Source organism: Fusarium odoratissimum (genome assembly GCF_000260195.1).
Source record: "Fusarium odoratissimum NRRL 54006 unplaced genomic scaffold supercont1.22, whole genome shotgun sequence".
NCBI classification, from domain to species: domain Eukaryota; kingdom Fungi; phylum Ascomycota; class Sordariomycetes; order Hypocreales; family Nectriaceae; genus Fusarium; species Fusarium odoratissimum.
In genome coordinates this window covers 497,899-515,537 of record NW_022158707.1, presented here as the reverse complement: position 1 = coordinate 515,537, position 17,639 = coordinate 497,899, and the positions used below count along the sequence as shown (strand labels likewise).

General features: G+C 48.6%; 8 protein-coding genes across 9 annotated transcripts in view; 6 read left to right on the top strand and 2 right to left on the bottom strand.

Moving 5' to 3' along the window:
- Positions 1-677: 677 nt before the first annotated feature.
- On the bottom strand, positions 678-2,677 carry FOIG_11682 (uncharacterized protein). The gene is made up of 4 exons (XM_031212249.1): positions 2,350-2,677; positions 2,095-2,305; positions 1,218-2,037; positions 678-1,168 (listed from the first exon to the last, which is right to left on the bottom strand). Exons 1-4 carry the CDS (start codon positions 2,463-2,465, stop codon positions 780-782), a joined length of 1,536 nt encoding a protein of 511 aa, XP_031058226.1. The 5' UTR covers positions 2,466-2,677; the 3' UTR covers positions 678-779.
- FOIG_11681 (uncharacterized protein) lies at positions 2,467-2,688 on the top strand (the record flags this gene model as incomplete). Its single annotated transcript, XM_031212248.1, has 1 exon — positions 2,467-2,688. The coding sequence occupies one exon, from the start codon at positions 2,467-2,469 to the stop codon at positions 2,686-2,688; it is 222 nt and encodes a 73-aa protein (XP_031058225.1).
- A 1,974-nt stretch (positions 2,689-4,662) lies between these two features.
- FOIG_11680 (uncharacterized protein) lies at positions 4,663-6,696 on the top strand. Its single transcript, XM_031212247.1, has 4 exons — positions 4,663-4,848; positions 4,900-5,878; positions 5,934-6,078; positions 6,131-6,696. The coding sequence occupies exons 1-4, from the start codon at positions 4,739-4,741 to the stop codon at positions 6,553-6,555; spliced, it is 1,659 nt and encodes a 552-aa protein (XP_031058224.1). The 5' UTR covers positions 4,663-4,738; the 3' UTR covers positions 6,556-6,696.
- Positions 6,697-7,449: 753 nt separating this feature from the next.
- Positions 7,450-9,133, top strand: FOIG_11679 (uncharacterized protein). The gene has a single exon (XM_031212246.1). It carries the CDS (start codon positions 7,617-7,619, stop codon positions 8,961-8,963), a length of 1,347 nt encoding a protein of 448 aa, XP_031058223.1. The 5' UTR covers positions 7,450-7,616; the 3' UTR covers positions 8,964-9,133.
- Positions 9,006-12,125, bottom strand: FOIG_11677 (uncharacterized protein). 2 transcript variants are annotated; one of them, XM_031212243.1, is made up of 4 exons: positions 11,982-12,125; positions 11,779-11,930; positions 11,079-11,727; positions 9,006-11,025 (listed from the first exon to the last, which is right to left on the bottom strand). In XM_031212243.1, exons 1-4 carry the CDS (start codon positions 12,061-12,063, stop codon positions 10,295-10,297), a joined length of 1,614 nt encoding a protein of 537 aa, XP_031058220.1. In that variant the 5' UTR covers positions 12,064-12,125; the 3' UTR covers positions 9,006-10,294. The 2 variants fall into 2 exon arrangements, with proteins under 2 accessions (XP_031058220.1, XP_031058221.1); XM_031212244.1 differs by having other exon boundaries at positions 11,779-12,125.
- FOIG_11678 (ribokinase) lies at positions 9,243-10,290 on the top strand (the record flags this gene model as incomplete). The annotated part of the gene is made up of 1 exon (XM_031212245.1): positions 9,243-10,290. One exon carries the CDS (start codon positions 9,243-9,245, stop codon positions 10,227-10,229), a length of 987 nt encoding a protein of 328 aa, XP_031058222.1. The 3' UTR covers positions 10,230-10,290.
- A 907-nt stretch (positions 12,126-13,032) lies between the features above and the next one.
- On the top strand, positions 13,033-14,460 carry FOIG_11676 (uncharacterized protein; the record flags this gene model as incomplete). The annotated part of the gene is made up of 1 exon (XM_031212242.1): positions 13,033-14,460. One exon carries the CDS (start codon positions 13,033-13,035, stop codon positions 14,458-14,460), a length of 1,428 nt encoding a protein of 475 aa, XP_031058219.1.
- Positions 14,461-17,198: 2,738 nt separating this feature from the next.
- The window catches only part of FOIG_11675 (uncharacterized protein), a gene marked incomplete at both ends in the record, with an annotated part of 4,776 nt that continues 4,335 nt past the window's right edge, over positions 17,199-17,639 (top strand). Inside the window, 2 exons of the mRNA XM_031212241.1 lie at positions 17,199-17,327; positions 17,383-17,406. Coding sequence (XP_031058218.1) covers positions 17,199-17,327; positions 17,383-17,406 — 153 coding nt within the window. The remainder of the gene's footprint in view (positions 17,328-17,382; positions 17,407-17,639) is intronic.

Sequence of the window (17,639 nt, the reverse complement as noted above, 5' to 3'; positions counted from 1 at the left end):
GATGGCCGCGATCCATATCAAGTCTGTCGACCTCAATGTTAAAGAAGACTCATGGGGTCCATTGGATGATTGCGACAGCGTTTCGGCTGGTTGGTCTCGAACGGCATCTGTCGAGGCGGCGGGGTAACCCGTTACACTGAGTTGAGGTCCGGCAGTGATTGAGTTGCCGGCCATTGACGGCAGCGAATGATACTCATCGTTCACAACCTAGACATTACCGAAAATGCTGTAGTCTCGACTCGTGCGAGACAAGCTTTATGCCGTAGGCCCCCTTAAAGCTCTGGCCTGAAGGTTATTAGGATCTTCAGTCCCGAGCTGAAAACACGATCGGGGAACCTTGAAACATAGCCTTACATAGACGGCATGCAGCATCAGATGGGCATTATCTGACTATCTTTTGCCCTGATTGAAGGAGCTTCGGAACTGGTTGCTGCTTGTTGAGATTGAAGCTCGCATTGCCGCCAAAATGGCACTTCCCTTGCGGGTTATGCAAGTTACGCATGGAAGGATGCGGGGCCATGGCAACGGCGGTCTTTCATGCAGAACGCTACAGCGGCGAATCAGCAGCAGAAAAAGTCATGTCACTTGGGCTCGGAAAATCCCGAGAAGTCGGTAGTGGAGCGAAACAGTGCAAAGTCTATATCACCAACGATAGCACGGTGAAAGAAGGCAAGTGACTCATATCCAGATCAATGAAGAAGATGTCTTATTTGTGATAAAGGAGGAGAGAAAACGTTTACGTTGGAAAAGATCCCATTCCAAGTAGCTATACAGCTATTCTAAGGCCTCCACATAAATCCAGGGTGCTTCCAATCCATAACACGAATCTCTGCATCAGTCTTCCCAGCCAGAGCCTGACCGACCTCAATCGCAGCTCTCCTTCTGTTATCCCAAGTCATGTATACTTGCAGCACAATAGTGAGAAGAAAGATAGACGAGCACGCGCCAAGATTGAGACCATTTCCGATTGGATAATTTGGTCCATCGAAGGGCAAAAAGCACCATGTCGAGATCAATCCTCCAATGTTACCAAGCATGACGTTCAAGCCAATTCCTGAAGCGCGTGCTGTGTCGCTGACCAAGTTGGCTGATACTTGAGCATTGGATAGAGCGCCGTTGGCGAAGGTGCCTGCGCAGATGAGGAACGTGCCAGCGTAGCGGACATAAGCTGAGGTGAGTTAGTTAGGTTACCAGGATGGAGTGGGGTTTGAACGTACGGTTCGTGGTACTGAGGAACATGATGTATCCCGCGATGACTGGAAGCTGTGACAAGTTGATAAAAATATTTCGCTTATCAATGCGAGTCGACAGGAAGCTGATGGTAACAGTACAGAAGGTACCGACGATATAAGGCGGCACAGTACGCAATTGCTGTTGAACGACTGAATGGTTGGGGTAGATTGTCCTCACAATCGTAGGTGCGAAGAAAGCAAGGCCCTGTACGGTGATGTTGGTGAACAGGAAGATGGTGGAAGTTCCGATGGTAACAGGTGAGCTGATACCCCGACGTGCCAGTTTCCAGGAGAACTTCTCAAGGACTTCGGTGGCACCAACACGCTCAGACTTGATACGCGCAATGGCCAGATCTTTCTCCTCTTCTGACAACCACCGCGCAGTGCTCGGTCGATCAGTCATAGTAAAGAACGCGATAAGCGCCAGGCCAATAGTACAAATACCCTCAATAGCAAAGATCATTCGCCATCTCGTCAATGAGCCAAAGCTATCTAGCTTCAGAATACCAGAAGCCAAAAGACCGCCGAAAGCTCCGCCAAAGGAACCCATGGCAACATATATTGCCAAGCGGAAGGCAAGTTCGCTGCGTCTGTACCAGCGGCTGAGATAGTATGCGATACCGGGCAACATGCCTGCTTCGAAGATGCCGAGGATGAAGCGCACGGCACAAGCTTGGCCCATTGTGTGAACAAAGGCGGTCCCGAGGGAGGCGACGCCGAATGCTACGGAGGTAGCGGGGATGAACCAGCCGGGTCCGATCCATTTGCAGACCATGTTAAGGGGGAGTTCGAAAACGATGTAAGACTACCAAGAGAAATTCATGTTAGGGTGATGCTTCAGTAGATAAGGGGTAGTACGTACGATGTAGAAGACTGTCAGCAACAGGTTGTAGTCATAGCCAGCAAGACCAAGATCTTCCTCAAGACCAGCCAATCTAGCATTACCAATATTGGCACGATCGACAAAGCACATCAAGTACAAGATAGTGACTGACGGCATGATGTACCAGTCTAGCTTGCGGCGGAGCTTCTTCTCAGCCTCTGCGTCGAAGGTTGCGATGGGGTTTCCATGCCTGGCAACGTCAATAGAGCTCAAACAAAGGGGCAGTTCGCTTACTCGTCGGTGGCAAGATGTCCTCTCGCAGCAGCATCATGGGTATCTGCATGCTCAAATTCTTTGCTCCAAGGCTCCTTTCCATTGCCCCTCTCTGCGTCAGAATCTCTTGCAGTCATGATGAAGTACAAATTCACAGATGTCCTGAAGATGACTGTGACAGAAAGGAAAGTTGTCGATCAGGGAGAAGAGAGCCGTTTAATACTGGCTCTGGTAAGCGCGATGTCCAATCTCGAGCGTGCCGAGAATGCCAAGAGTGAGGGGGAGTCGATAGTGCATCGGATGACGGACCGAACAGTATCGGATACCGGGTCGAGCTATCATTCTGGACAAAAGGAGTAATCAGTGACAATCCAAGGAAGGAATTGGCCAGTAGGAAGTGTTATGCTTAACATGGGTAGCGAAAGATAAGCTTAATGATGGGGGGAGAATCTGGGGAATCAGATTGTGGGGGAGACCCGCTGGCGGCTATGGGATCATCGCCGTTGCTGCAGTCAAGGGAGTATATCCGGTGATTGACCTTGTCGCTCAAATAGCCGCTGGTTCGTGGCCTTTTGTTTGATAAATCTTCGGTGTTTTCTCTGCATCACCTCAAGCCACGGTGTTTTGTATAATTCCACGTTGGTCTTGTCTGCTCGGAACACAGGGTCAAGGCTCTTTCCGAGCTTCCAGAGACATACACTCAGCTCCGAAAACCGCGCAGAGATACAGAAATAGATGGGCCCAAGTGTCACGCTATGATTTGTCAAATGATTTCAGTGATGAAATGGATGGCGAAGATCGATCGTGCTGGGAAGGCTTTGTCGGCCAGTGTGTTTTCCCGACACGTTCCCCCGCTCCACATTTCGAGAGACGCGACAATTTGCCTTCTGCATCACCATGTCTGGGCGCGTTGGATAGACTATGCGCTCTTTCAGTGCTGAATACAATGGTATGAGAGGCCAGGTCTTCATTCTTTCAAGTGCACATCCGTATCGTTCTATTATAGTGCGATCATGTCCCTTGATGTTGCCGACCAGTCAAGCCGCGTCTGCCAAGCGTTTAACTCAGTTTCTTGTGATGCCTTCCGAATGCAAATCATTTGACGGCCGCTCTTTGACACGCATTTACTTTCTAGAAATGTCTTTTATTACTGGATCGGCAGAGGAAGCTTGGCGTAACTTCATTGCCTTTCTGTGTGTTTACTCATCGCGTCGTGTTGATTAAGATGGAATTCGTAGTTACGACTCAGTAATCCACCCAGCACTTATTGTCTGCCATAAAATGATTTTGATGTACTCTAACACGCAATTACACTTAGTAGTTGCTGCATTCGGATACGGAGATAGCAATAACCCGATACTGAAGTAATAGAATACGAATAGGTAGACGAACTCCAAGACTCCACGATCGTTATTATACGTGGTCGCTTTTTTTACCATTTGCTCTGCGTCAAGTGTTTACATTGTCCAGGCATGCTTTTACACTTGGTCTGATAACTTTGCAATGCAATATCGATGGTCTTACTACTCCAATGGCATACGGCTTCCTCAATCGACCCATCATCTCTAGATAACCTCATTTAGCGATCCAGATCCAAATTGAACAAAAATACAATGGTGCAGGGTAATCACTCTCGCAAGCCTCTGACTTGGAGAAATCTAGAACTGGATAGTGCGCGTACCAATACCCCAAGCGCGCACTAAATCAAGGCACTATCGAAGTACCCATACTTGCTCCTCCAAGTTTTCGTGACCCACTGGAATGGGGGACACGCGACAGCTAGAATTTTTACGCGGGGCCCCAGGTTCCTCTGACGAACCGTGGGCGCGTAGCCTAAACCCCGTCGCCAGCGCAAAGAACCCCCCTTTTGGGTAAATACATGACCAATGCCAACTTGGAAGTCCACTTGGACTGTTTTGAAGGTGGTGCAGTTGGAGATGTCTCATGTTTGATCGGATTGATGGATGTGATGATGTTGGAGCACTGGCCAGCTGTTAATTGAAGTTGTAGCAGTCATTCATCGCAGGTGCCGCGACTCAAAGGAGGGTGCAACTTGAAGATCAAACTCAAGAAAACTAAATATCTACAGCGAAATGAACTTGTCAATTGATGCAAGTGAACCTCAGTATCTGGTAAAAAATTAGTCTCCAATTGAAGATGTCATCACCCCAATTCTCACGAGCCTCCTGGCACTCGCTCGCCGGTGGTGGTCAGACCCAAAAACCACACTATTCCCAAAGAAAGGGTCTTAGCCTACCACTTTCTCGCCCATAACGTAGTAAACTCCAGAAAATTAGATCCCCCAGTCAAATTGCCTGGGGTACAAAAATGTTTAAAAGACTCGGACTTTCTCCCCATACCCCAGATTTCATCACACCAACCTCCCCCACAGCTTCGTCCTCACTTCACCATGTCTACATCGGACGGTCCTTATACCTTGGAGCCTACAGCTCCCAAGAAGACTATCTGGAAGTCTATTCGGGAGAATCCCAAGGTCATCTTTATTGCCTTTTTCGCTTCGTAAGTACTCCTTACTTCACACGTGTAAATGGTTTATTGACTGAGTTATAGACTTGGTGGTTTTGAGTATGGTTACCAACAGGGTGTCTTGGGTCAATCCCTCGTCATGACCCGCTTCACACAAAACTTCCCGTCTGTTGTTGAGTCATCCTCTGCAACAGGATGGCTCACATCTATCCTCCAACTAGGCGGTATTCTTGGATCACTATCAGCTGGTGTTTCTAGCGAACTTATCTCGCGAAAGTACACCATGTTCATCGCGTGCTTGTGGGTCGTCGTCGGCAGTTATCTTTACGTCGGTGCCACTGCAGGAAATCCCCAGCTTCTCTATGCTGGTCGATTTTTGACTGGTGTTGGTGTTGGTCTTTTCAGCGGTGTTGGACCTCTATACAACGCTGAGCTTTCGTCGCCTGAGATGAGAGGTCTTCTTGTGTCGTTTTATCAGCTTGCGACTATTTTGGGCATTATGCTCTCGTTCTGGTGCGGTTATGGAAGTAACTACATCGGCGGAACAGGCGACTCTCAGTCCGACCTCGCGTGGCGTCTTCCCTCTATCATCCAGGGTATTCCCGCTGCTATGCTTGCTGTCGGTATCTGGTTCATGCCCTTCTCTCCCCGATGGCTCGTCAAGGTTGGCCGCGACGAGGAAGCCAAGTCTACTCTTGCCTGGATGCGAAAGCTCCCCATCGACGATGACGCTGTTCAGGTTGAGTATCTCGAGATCAAGGCTGAGGCAGTCTTTGAGCAGAAGGTTTTCGCTAGAGACTTTCCTCACCTTGCTGAGAGGAACAAGAGCCGTTTCATGCAGCAGATTGCTCAATATGTGACTTGCTTCAGATCAATGGATAACCTCAAGCGTGTCTGCACTGCTTGGCTTATCATGTTCTTCCAGCAGTGGTCAGGTATTGACGCTATCATCTACTACGCTTCCAACGTTTTCATCAGCCTGGGTCTTACTGGAGGAACTATTGCTCTTCTTGCTACTGGTGTCACTGGCGTTGTCTTCCTCATCAGCACCATTCCTTCTATGGTAAGTCGCTCAACTACTCGATGCCCTGAATGTATGCTAAAATTGCCTTTCACAGTTGATCATTGATCGCGTTGGTCGCAAGCCTCTTCTGTTGATCGGCTCCGTGGTTATGGGTGCCAGTATGATCACTGTCGGTATCATCGTCGCCAAGTTCCGCCACGACTGGCCTAACCACGTCGCTGCTGGTTGGACTGCAGTTGGTAAGTCAATGCTTCGTCTACCAGCCTTTAATGATTATTAACATAATATCAGCTCTCATCTGGGTCTATATCGCTGGCTTCGGCGCTACATGGGGTCCCGTCTCCTGGACCCTCGTCTCCGAGATCTTCCCCCTCTCCATCCGCGCCAAGGGAGCTTCCATCGGTGCCTCAAGCAACTGGGTCAACAACTTCGCCATCGCCTTCTTCGTTCCCCCCATGCTCGAGTCTTGGGAGTGGGGAACCTACATCTTCTTCGCCGTCTTTCTCTTTGTTGGTATTCTTTGGGTCTGGTTCTTCTTGCCTGAGACCAAGAATGCTTCTCTTGAGGAGATGGACCGCGTCTTCAAGAGCCGTGCTGGTGAACAGGATGCTGAGTTGCTCCGTGAGGCTCAGGCCGAAGTTGGACTTATGGGTTCCGCGGCGGGACGCAAGGCTTCTTTTGAGAAGGAGGGTGAGAAGCATGTTGAGGCTCTGTGAATGGGATATGGCTCGTGATGATAGGATAGTCTGGAGCGGGGATGAGATGTTTATGGTGACGATGAGGTTGTAATGTAGATACCACGCTATGCATAATGATCATTTTGGACATTTCTTAATCTAATTGCCTATATCATCTTGCTTTATAAGTACCAAATGATGAAGTATGGTCTAATGCATATGTACAAACATGTGCATCCAATCAAGACTCATCCCAACGCCAAGACAACCACAGAAGATAATCCATAGGGCTGACGCTAGCCAAATCTGTATTTATCGTATATAGTAATCGTATATGCACAGAGATAATCTCTTGCAAAGTTTCTACCATGTCGCAGAACAAACGGACGCTGACTAGCCAGCTGGAGTGAGAAGATGGCAATGACATCATCCAAGATTGACGAATGCCTTAGGACCTTGCAAGTGATTAAATAACACATGTCAGAACATTTCAACCACAATATCAGAGTATAGCTTTTGTATCGAAAGACTCTGCCTCAACAGAAGTCAGGTAGAACGACCGGCGACGTGCGTGGTGAAATCGCATGTTTACGTGAGCGGGCCCAATCGCCACTATTAGCATACGAACAGTCTGATTTAAAGTCATAGACTCGCGCGGGGAACTTTACCTTGTCGCAGTCTGTGCTTTCTGGGGCAATTCAGTCCCAAATTGAAGCTCACAGTTACCTAGAAAATGGAGCCTTGCTTCCTCCGGTTGTTACGTTACCGAGTCATGGTTTGAGAATCGCGTCGCCTACGGCCCCCGAATGCGGCTTAGTCCATCAACATCGAAACTTTGAAGAACTTCATGATTGGCCAATTGCAATTCCAATTGGTGAGCGGCCACCCTTGGAATGGATCCTTCGGGGATCACCGGCTTCTGGAAAATTACCTTGTTTCTGTCACACTTGACACATGAATTGAGAGTGAGCAGGAACAGGCTATAGTTCCGCTTTGGGACCGTATTTGCACTCATCATCTCATTCTTCCTTGATGTCGCTCACGTCGTGCCTTGTATAGGCGATCAACCTAGCTCTCCATACTCCACTCATCACCTTACAATGACCTTCTTCCCATCAGAAGACTTCTCCCTCGACCCCCGCTTCATCGAACTGCAGGAAGAGCTCCGCACAGTCCTCTTCGCGGGTCTGTCTGGCCTATCACCCAGCGCATCAGTCACACCCGAAGCAGACTCATCATCACCACCAACATCATCCCTCAACCTCTCCAGCGTAACAGTCAATGTTCCCAATGATAGATTAATATGCTATCTTCAGAACTGGGTTACAGAATGTGCGCCGTACCTGGACAAGTTTGATGAGGATAAGCATTTCCAGATTCACGTTCCGCTTATGGCGCAGAAGAGCCCGGCACTGTTATATGCCATGCTTGCGTTTTCATCACGGCAGATGGAACGGAGAGGATTAACGCAGGAAGGTGGTTGTGATAGTCTCGAGCTGTATCAGGAGAGTATCAGATTGTTGAGCCCTGGATTACAAGCCAAGGACCCTAATATGCTTGTTACGGCTTGTATTCTTGCTGTTTTTGAACTCATGTCTGGCGGTTCTAAGAACTGGAAGCGTCATGTCGAGGGCTGCGCGTCGCTATTTGAGTTCTTTGGAGTTGATGGTTTCTCCGGTGGCCTACCGCAGGCTGTCTTCTGGTGCTATGCCAGGATGGAGTTGTGCGGAGCGATCATATCAGATGGGACAGAAACAGCTGTTCTTCCTCTGTCAAAATGGGCTCCATCACCACCTGAGTCGCTGATATCCTCTGAACAGGTTGAGCGTTATGTACGAGACATGTTTCATCGAAGGAGCCGAGACTGTCCTGACATGCAGGCTAACTGGGCTATTTATCTCTGCACAAAAGTCTGCGATCTAAAATTTCGAAGAACACAGAGTCTAGAACTTGGGAGAGCAGATGTTCAAGATGACAGACCGTTTCAAGAACAATGGCAACAGCTCTGGAACGAGCTCCAATACTGGCTTGACGAGCGCCCAGCAACAATGAAGCAAATCAGTATGGTCGAAGCAGGCGACAAACAGATCTTTCCAGCCATGCTTTTCCCCCACTGGGCAGCTATCTCGAGTAATCAGATCTATCACACTGCATGTATCCTCATGCTGGAAATGCGTCATGACTTAGACTCTCAGTGCTTGGCGCTGTGGCATGCACGACAAGTCTGTGGAATATCCTGCGCAAACCTTCATCCCGGAAGTCTTGTAAACTCTATACAGCCACTCTATATAGCTGGAAAGCTCTTCTCACATGTCAACGAGAGGAAACAGATTGCTAGGCTGTTGAAGAGCATTGATAGGACGACGGGATGGGGAGCTTTGTGGAGGTTGACGGATCTTGAGGCTGAATGGGGCTACGATGTTGGCGCCCTGCTAAAGACGTTGTAAGGACTTGCGACAGGGATTTTAGCGAAGAGGAGACCCAGAGAACTGGTAACATATCATAATAATAAGCATGATTCCACTAGACCCCATTCACATGCTTCTTGGTCGACTATCCGCCATCGCATAACACACCCATTTTCAGGATAGCGTGCCCAGAACGAGTGGAGTCCATCGCCAACACTCGGCGGTCATGCACTGCCCGTATAAAGGTTTTCGTCTTCTAGAAGATCCCTGCTCCGTCTCTAATTATCTACACATATTCATATCCTCCAAATAAACGCCATGGCGTCACCAAGACCAGTCATCAGTGTCCTCGGATCACTGAACATCGACCTTGTATCATATGTCCCTCATCATCCCCTCCCTGGTGAGACAATAACTTCAAGCCGGTTCAATGTCTTCCCCGGTGGAAAGGGCGCCAACCAAGCTGTTGCTTGTGCAAAGCTTTCTAGAACTTCTGATCTGAAGAACCCAAGCGTTGATGTTGCCATGATTGGTGCCATTGGAGCTGATGCTTATGGGTCCGTACTCCTTGACAGCCTCGAGTCGTATGATGTTGGAACGGAATCTATCACTGTGAACAAAGATGGAGGCGCCGAGTCACAGAGTGGAATTGCCATGATCATTGTTGATGAACCGACCGGTCAAAACCGCATCATCTTATCACCAGGAGCCAACAATTCTCTACAACCGAGCCACTTCTCTAAGATGCCTGGTCCAACACCGTCATTGCTTATCATGCAGCTTGAGATCCCTCTGGAGACAGTCATCCAGGCGTTCAAAGCCGCCAAGACGACAGGAACTCCTGTTCTGCTCAACCCTGCCCCTGCTCAAGTACTCCCAGCAGAGATTTACCAAGGTCTAGCACATCTGATCCTCAACGAGACCGAAGCGGCTTTGTTGTCAGACAAGGACGAGTCCGAGTTTGAAGACATCTCAGTTGTTGAAAAGGCCGCTGCTTGTTTCCTTGCTCGAGGCGTAAGGAATGTTGTGATTACTCTGGGCGGTAGAGGAGCATACTTTGCCAACGATACAGGCACAAAGGGTCTCATCCCTGCTCTCAAGGTTGAAGTTGTGGACACGACTGCTGCTGGTGACACATTCATCGGTGCTTATGCAGTTGAGCTTGCAGGCGCTGAGCAACGGTCGGAGCAGTTCGACATTGAGAAGGCTGTCAGGTCAGGAATTTGGGCATCGTCGAAGACAGTCGTGCGAAGGGGAGCGCAAGTGTCTATGCCATGGAAGGATGAATTGGAATCAACGAAGTAACGGAAAATAGTTGATTTATTACGACTCTTATGGCCCTATCTTGTCCGGTCCGCTATCATAAAGTGTCAGGGGTGCGTGTTTGTCGGTGCGCTGCTATGTCTAGAGGAAGACCAAAACTGCTGCAGATCCGCAATCTCGCTCTGTAGAGGGATCTTGGTCGCATCCCCAATTCGCTGGAAACATGAGAGTAATGCTTCCTGCTGGGATGGATATGTCATGTCTCTCGCTATACGAACAACAGTTGCAACCACGACAGGGTCCCATTGATCAGAAAAGTTATTCCACAGAGCAAGTTTGGCGAGTTTCTGAGCATGCCAGCTTCTTGAGGCTAAGCGATGCGGGATCGATGATAATTTGACTAAGCGTGGTTTATATGAGAGCAGTAGAAGGGCTGAAAAATGAATCGCTAGGTTTGCTTGGACCGCGATCGCGCTTGAATAGACATCTGCTATAAATGGGGTGTTGGTGGAGGTTGCGTGGTCAACTTCGGGACTTTCTAGCAAGGGGATCATATCGGGAGGACGGTCACGAAACCATTGGACGCATCTTGCCCAAAGCTTGGACCATGTTGACCAAACAAGCGAGTATGATTCGTGAGTTGGTGATTGTGCGGGTACGATCCCGTTGAAGAGAGGGATGATTTCGTCGTGGATTAAGTGGCAGCATGCCGCGAGATGTGTTAGACAGTCGTCGTAAATGCTCGGCGGTGTCAGGGCAGAGGTTAAGAATGTGTCGTTCATAAGTGGTAGGGACTGTAGTGATAGGGACTTGGTGGTAATAATGGAAGCAGCAAGCTCTGTTGGCAAAAGTCAGCTCGTCTCTTGCAAAGGATGAGATAAACCATGGTACCTGTCTTGAAGTGAAAGCGGTCAAGAGTTTTGAGCGGTTCCTCCTGACTCTCAAAGAACTGGCATCGCTCTTTGACATCCACGCAGTCAGAGTACAGATTTGCCCAGTCAGATGGGCCAGTATAAAAGAAGTTACCGAGAGCAAGTAGTGATCGTCCGACATCAGCGATGAAAGCATCCTCTAGGGATAAACGATGCTGGAACTGTTGAACGAGATGACTATCGCTTTCATGACTGGCAGAGTTCGAACTCTTCCTACTCCGACGCATAGCAACCCATATAATGATGTCCATTATGGTAGACTTCTCTGTCGCTAATGTCATGATCTTTGGTCCAAAGGTTGATCTTGGTGCATTCGAGTCTAGCCAGGGAACTATCTGATAGCGAAACCGAAGCATTGCTGTTTGTCTCTCTGAGGAGTTCTGCTCCGACAGAACTGTTTCGTTCCATCTTGACGGCGTGGGGATTTGGTTCCCGTCGTGTTGGCGATGATTATTGTTTGAAGGGATTGGTTGAGGAACATCTGTTGTCGTGTTGTGAATAGATTCAAATCTTTCTATTCGAGCAGTACTGGCTATAGGGCTCTCAAAGACTGGCTCGGCTGGAGCAGGGCTTGACTCGACGAATGATAGCAAACTATCTTGGATGGGCTGAAAGCAGTGTTAGTGATCGACTGACTCGTGGAAAGCAGGAGGACTGACCAGAGATGAATCAGCGTCATCGCCATTATCCCCCTGTACGCTACCATCTTTCCGCAGTGATGAGCGTACCCCTGGCACAAAGGTCCACTCTTTGAACTCGCACGTCACATTCCTCCCGATACAGCTGCCGCATTGAGGTCTTTGTTCATCACCTTGCATCCAAATGTTAGACAAAGTCACCGGGAGAGACGCGACTGACTAACATTTTCTGCGCCGTCTTCGACAGGGTATACAGCCTGTGCGGGACCGTCTTTTGTTATCGGGTATTCGTCTTACGACTGGCATCGCGATAAGGTACGCACGCGTTTGACGAGAAAAGATGGAGCGGTGGGAAAAGAGGAGTCTTGAGGGCGGTGGAGAGGGGCAGAAGCTAAACTTAATTTCTTGGAGCCGACGATAGGGACAACACGAAAAGATATCTGACTCTGGGATATGGCTGCTGATTCCCATATGGGAAGACGTTCCGGAGAATAATTGATGAAAGATATGAGAGGGGTTCTGCATCAATTTCTTGGCTGACGAAATGGCATGCAACTGCCAGCGGCACATTCCCAGGCCATGATACTAGACCAGAAGAGGATAAGTTTTAATATTCCCGTACTGTAAATGGTGTTATCAACACTGTGCATCCTCTGTATAACTAAGCTTAGGCCTTGAATAATGATCAAGATGGTCAAGGTTACCAGAAAGCAGCAATGCTGGTCTCACATAAAGCTCATCAGCACTCAAGTTGCAGTCAGGTCATCGAGAACCACTGGAGCGGATCCGAAGTCCAGAGCAGAACGTCACTCAGCAAGAATTCACTGGGTCTAATCAATGGAGTGAGTCAGGGAAACCGTTTGCGAAAATTTCATTAACACGATAGCATAAACTGTAAGACGAAAGAGGCCGCAAGAATCTAATTCAGCCTTGTGAGGCTAATCTTCTGGAGCTGTAGTGTTGCGACCATGACCATTTGGCTTGACAGATGGGTAAGGCGTGATCAAAGAGCAACGCCATCGCGGGAAAGCAATTTCAGCCCCAGAAGCCTGGACCACAGACTATTTATGCGGCTGAGAATACCCAAGTCATCATTGGTCCCTTCTACATGAGTTTAATGCGCGGCGCTCCTAGAGTGCATGAGAATGTCACACCTCCGTAATGAAGCGGCTCAAATCTCATATGGAGCATTTACAGACGTTACATTTATGCCTCGAAGGCCAAGTAGATCGAAACCACCAACATTTGAAAACAAACTGTCTTGAAACTTTCACTATGATGAAGCTGCAGCTCCTGCTCTTCGCTCTCTTCGCATCTCTTGCACAAGCCCAGTGGAAGGGTTGTTCCAGTCCCTGGCCCAACATTACCCCGGGCAAAGAATTCACCATCAAAGATAAATGTCGCACTCTTGCAGGCTATCCAAAGAAATTTGAAGAGGCCAATACAGAAGTCACCGTGACGTATACGCAGCAATGGAGCCGTCTACCCAGCAAGAGCAAAGCAGCCGTAAACCCAATCCTCAAAGAATCTCTCGAGAAAAGCATGGAAGTCTACCGCAAATTTGCAAAACTCCCATCGAGCATTATCATCATCCTGACGACAGAAAGTGATGAAGATTTTACAGCCGAGACTGTTTATCCCAATCTCAGGAAGCCACCATGTCAAATCAAGCTGTTCAACAGATGGACCACCGAAGCAACGACGAACAAACCTCGGGTGCTACAGGCTCTTGCGCACGAAATATACCATTGCATACAGGATCTTGGAAAACTCGGGAATTCTGTTGATCCGCAGTGGGTTCGTGACGGCTCTGCGAATTATTTCAGTAACCTCGTCTTTCCTGACTCCAACGCTGAATGGCCTGATAAAAAGCATAGCGGCGTTGCGTATAAGCCTAATTTGCCAATCTATGCACATGTCGGTAAAGAAGCTTACGCAACTAGCATCTTTTTCCAGGCGCAAAAGAAAATGGATGAGGATGCTATAAACAAGTTTGTCCTTGCGACGCCTGGGGGATCAACCGGCCTTCAAGAACGAGCTCGTCTATCAGACTTATCTGGTTTTGCTGATGAGTTCTTCACTTTCGCAAAAGATTTTGCACTACAGCAGATCAAAGACACCAATGGAGATCTCATTCCGATCGACAAAATCAACCCCGTTTCTGCGTCAATCAAGTTTGACAAAGCGGGCACCACCGGCACCGCAACGCTCACAAGCACGCCGTTCACTATTTCGGTCTTCAAAATTACTATTGACCCTGGGCGGACGGCAAAGATTTACTCATCGGCGAATGATAACCAGAAGCTTGCTTACCGAAAGTCCGACGCCAAATCGTGGACCGACATGGCTACCGATTCCTCTTCTGGACGCACCATTGATCTTCCGTGCAATCAGAAAAACACTAAACAGACATACATCATTGTATTCATCTCAACTAAAGATGTGAAGAGTGATAAAGTGAAAATCACGGTTGCGACGAGCAAGCCGAAAAAGTGCGGCGCAAGAAGCGGCTTCGTTCTGTATCCTCTATTTAACCCTACAACTAGTGGCGGATACTGTCCCAAGGGAACACATTCTTCCAGGCTAGCTATTTGGTGCTGCCCAGACGGGACACAACTGGATGAACATGTAGCGCAGCAAGTCAGCATCTGCTGTCCAACAGGTCAGTCTCGTGTTGTAAATGTTGTTACGCTGATAGGCTAATGGTCAAAGACGCGGATTGCAGCAAGGAAATCGTCCCAAATCATCTCAGATGCGCTAACCCGGAGTGGAGACTCTGGAACAAGCAGAACAGAGAGGTCGGGTGCTGTCAAGTTGGATTTTACCCTACAGCAAACAGGTATTGCACGACGGATCCTGCGGCATGGGATAGACGTTTCGTACAGGTAATCACATGCTTTCACGGAATCTTAAGAGAGTTTACTAACGGCGAGATCGACAGATTCCACAGAGTAGTTAGTCTAGCTACACGAAGATCGCATCACAGGTGTTCATCAAGGATGGGATTTTCAAGGACATTCGCTTCTGCTTCATCGTATTTGCGGTATTTCGTCGACAAATTCATAGCAATAGGGTAGTCCGAAAACTCAAAATTGAGCTTGTCGCATGCTTAGCCTATCACGGCATGACTTATCTTCCTCCCAAGCCATATTCGGATCTAGTCAAACTGCAGAAATCTTGGTGTCTAGAACCCTCTGGTGAAGATGCAAACCGGCAGATGCATGATCTTCACCGAGGATCGTCTAGCGAGCGTCGTGGTTTTCTCGCCGTTGAACATGGTATTTTGGTATGCGCATTCCTATTTTGCTGCGTTTGGACTGGTCAAAGACTATATTGTGACAGGATGCGCTATTGGACGGCTCGTATCACTGCTGAACCTAAAACGTTGATTCCTCTACTGGTGCTTGCAACACGATATGACTCTGCCTGCATGACTACGCGTTCGATAAGGCTGCAGGAAAAGCAATGGAAGGATCGGGCAAACATATCGGGCTGTCTCGTCCGGTTTGCTCTAAGCTGCATCGCGAACGTTTTACCGAGTCAAACAATAGAACGCCCATCTTACGAGGCGCATGTTAAAGTCGCATCATGCAAGGGCGAGGCTTGAGGAACTGTTATGCTTAATCGATAGCTGTCAAAGCTGCATGCAGCTCGATAGCTAGTTCCAGGCCAGCAATCACATCTTTTCCCACGCCATGGCTCAAGCTCCGAGGCGCGGAAGCATGGGCTTTGGGGAATAGTGTAGCGAAATGGCGCAGCTGAGTGAGAAAGAGTGCATTGTTTGATAGCCCCAAGCGGTAAAGGTCGTTCGAGCACGTTATTGACTCTCTGCCACGTTCATGTGTAGGCTACGGGGCCAAATGTGTTGGCTGAGTGGCGCAACTCTGTTTGGTGATAGTCTAATCGGTGATAAGCAGAGTCGAGACAACGAGACTCCAACATTGTCTGTTTTGGTGATAACTGGCTGTGATGGTGACAGGACTACTTGGGGCTAGGCTCTGGATTGATACGAGCACGTTCTGTGAATGGCTTGCGCTATGGACGAATAAGTAGCTAGATCCGTGGTGGGCCAATAGGTTGTGAGAAAAGAGGGTCGCGATGCCGCCTAGCCCGAGTTTTACATACCAGAGCGACAAGGCACGACATGCCGACCCTGGTTCCTGTAATGGGCAGTGACAGTCGAGTGTTCTGCAGAATGTCATTGGAACACGGGGAACCCTGTTGGAGTGGGCCATGATTTGCGTCTGGATGTTTGCAGATCAACGACTGACTAAAAAGCTTGTCTTGGTGATCATCCGGCGTTGGAAATTAAATTCATCTGACCATGACGGCGGTCCATGTGAATCGCGGCCTTTGCCAAAATGTCAGCGGAGACGAGCCCAATGCTCTGGAAATGACAAAAAGTGACTTATTGCCGCATGCGATTGAGGTTATAGAATGATGGCGATGTCAAGATATGTCGGCTTGGTGGAGATAAGCCCAGATTCAAGCCTCTCGGCGAAACAGCAAAAGGGTGAGAGACATCGCCTAGCCTCTGCTCCGTCAACAGAAAATCAAAAAGTAGCGAACGGTCTTGTAATTCAGAAAAAACATCTAGACCGAGCGCCACAAGGAGGAGCCGCACAGTTGCCAAGCTGTCTCTTCTCTGTAGCGGGAGCCCGGGTAGTCGGGTCTCTCGACTCTGGTTCTGCAAAGAAAGCAGATTCGTGTGGCTCTGCAAGGGGCAAAGACTCGTTCTGTGTTGAGAATGGAAAGGATCAGCCTGGAATGTAAAGGGACCTGCGTCTTTCCCGGCCTGTGGCGCCGCGGGTAGGCCCGTTTTGCATGCCGTTATTGGAATGGTGTTCTCTGTCTCGGTTCAGCTCTCCGATCTAGACCGTGCCTCTCAGGACAGGGGTTTTGAGTCACCAAAGAGGACATCAATTTACCATTTCCTTGGTTATTTCGATCTAGGAGAATTAATTCGACAATTGTTCCAGATGGTGATTGATTGCAACGGGAATAGCCATTCTCTGCCTTGGTTTTCTATCTCCATATCATGTCACTACCAGTATCAATTAGTTACCGTTTCCAGTCCCCTCCGCCAAGAGTCCCGGTCTCCCGTTACACTTATCTCTCGCAATTCCATATGCGGAAAGCTGAAAATAGAAATTGAGTTCACGCAGCAGTACCTTTTTAGCCCTGGTCCCTGGAAGGGTCTTCTTGTGGCTAGAATGAGGCTGGAATAGCACATTGAGTTTATACTGAATATCTCGACTAAACAAACTTTCGACCCAGACGGATTAGGAAACAGGTGAACTTGAAAGATCGGCCAAGATGGAAAGCAACAGTTGTTATAAAAAACCCTCATAGATCAGACCAGAAATGGATTTATTCTCATCAACGATCTCAGTCTACTACACCCACCAAAGTAGTATATTCTTTACATTGTCTTTTTCGCAATGCATTTCATCAAGGCTGTTGTCTGGGGTATATCCCTTGCTGCTGTCAACGCGGCTGCTGTGCCTGCAGATGGATCTGGTGTTACTACGTGCGAGTACTCCGGCGGCGATCGAGCCTGCGAAGCTCATGTGAGTACAATGGGGTATCTGATCTGGTATCAGTATGGGCTAACGATTTCTACAGTGCATTGAGAAGGGTAAAACCTTTGTATCTTGTGCACCGTTAGTATTCAGTTGAGTCAGCTTTGAGATGTAGCTAACATTCGATAGTGAGTGCACGTGTTCCGGTCGCTTGGGCAATCCTCTGAGACGCCTTCTCAAGAGGAAGACTACTTCGTCTGCCAAGCCTACCACTACTTCGAAGCCAGCTACTACATCCAAGAAGCCAACAACCACGTCTAAGCCCGCTACCACTTCCAAGCCCGCTACTACCTCGAAGCC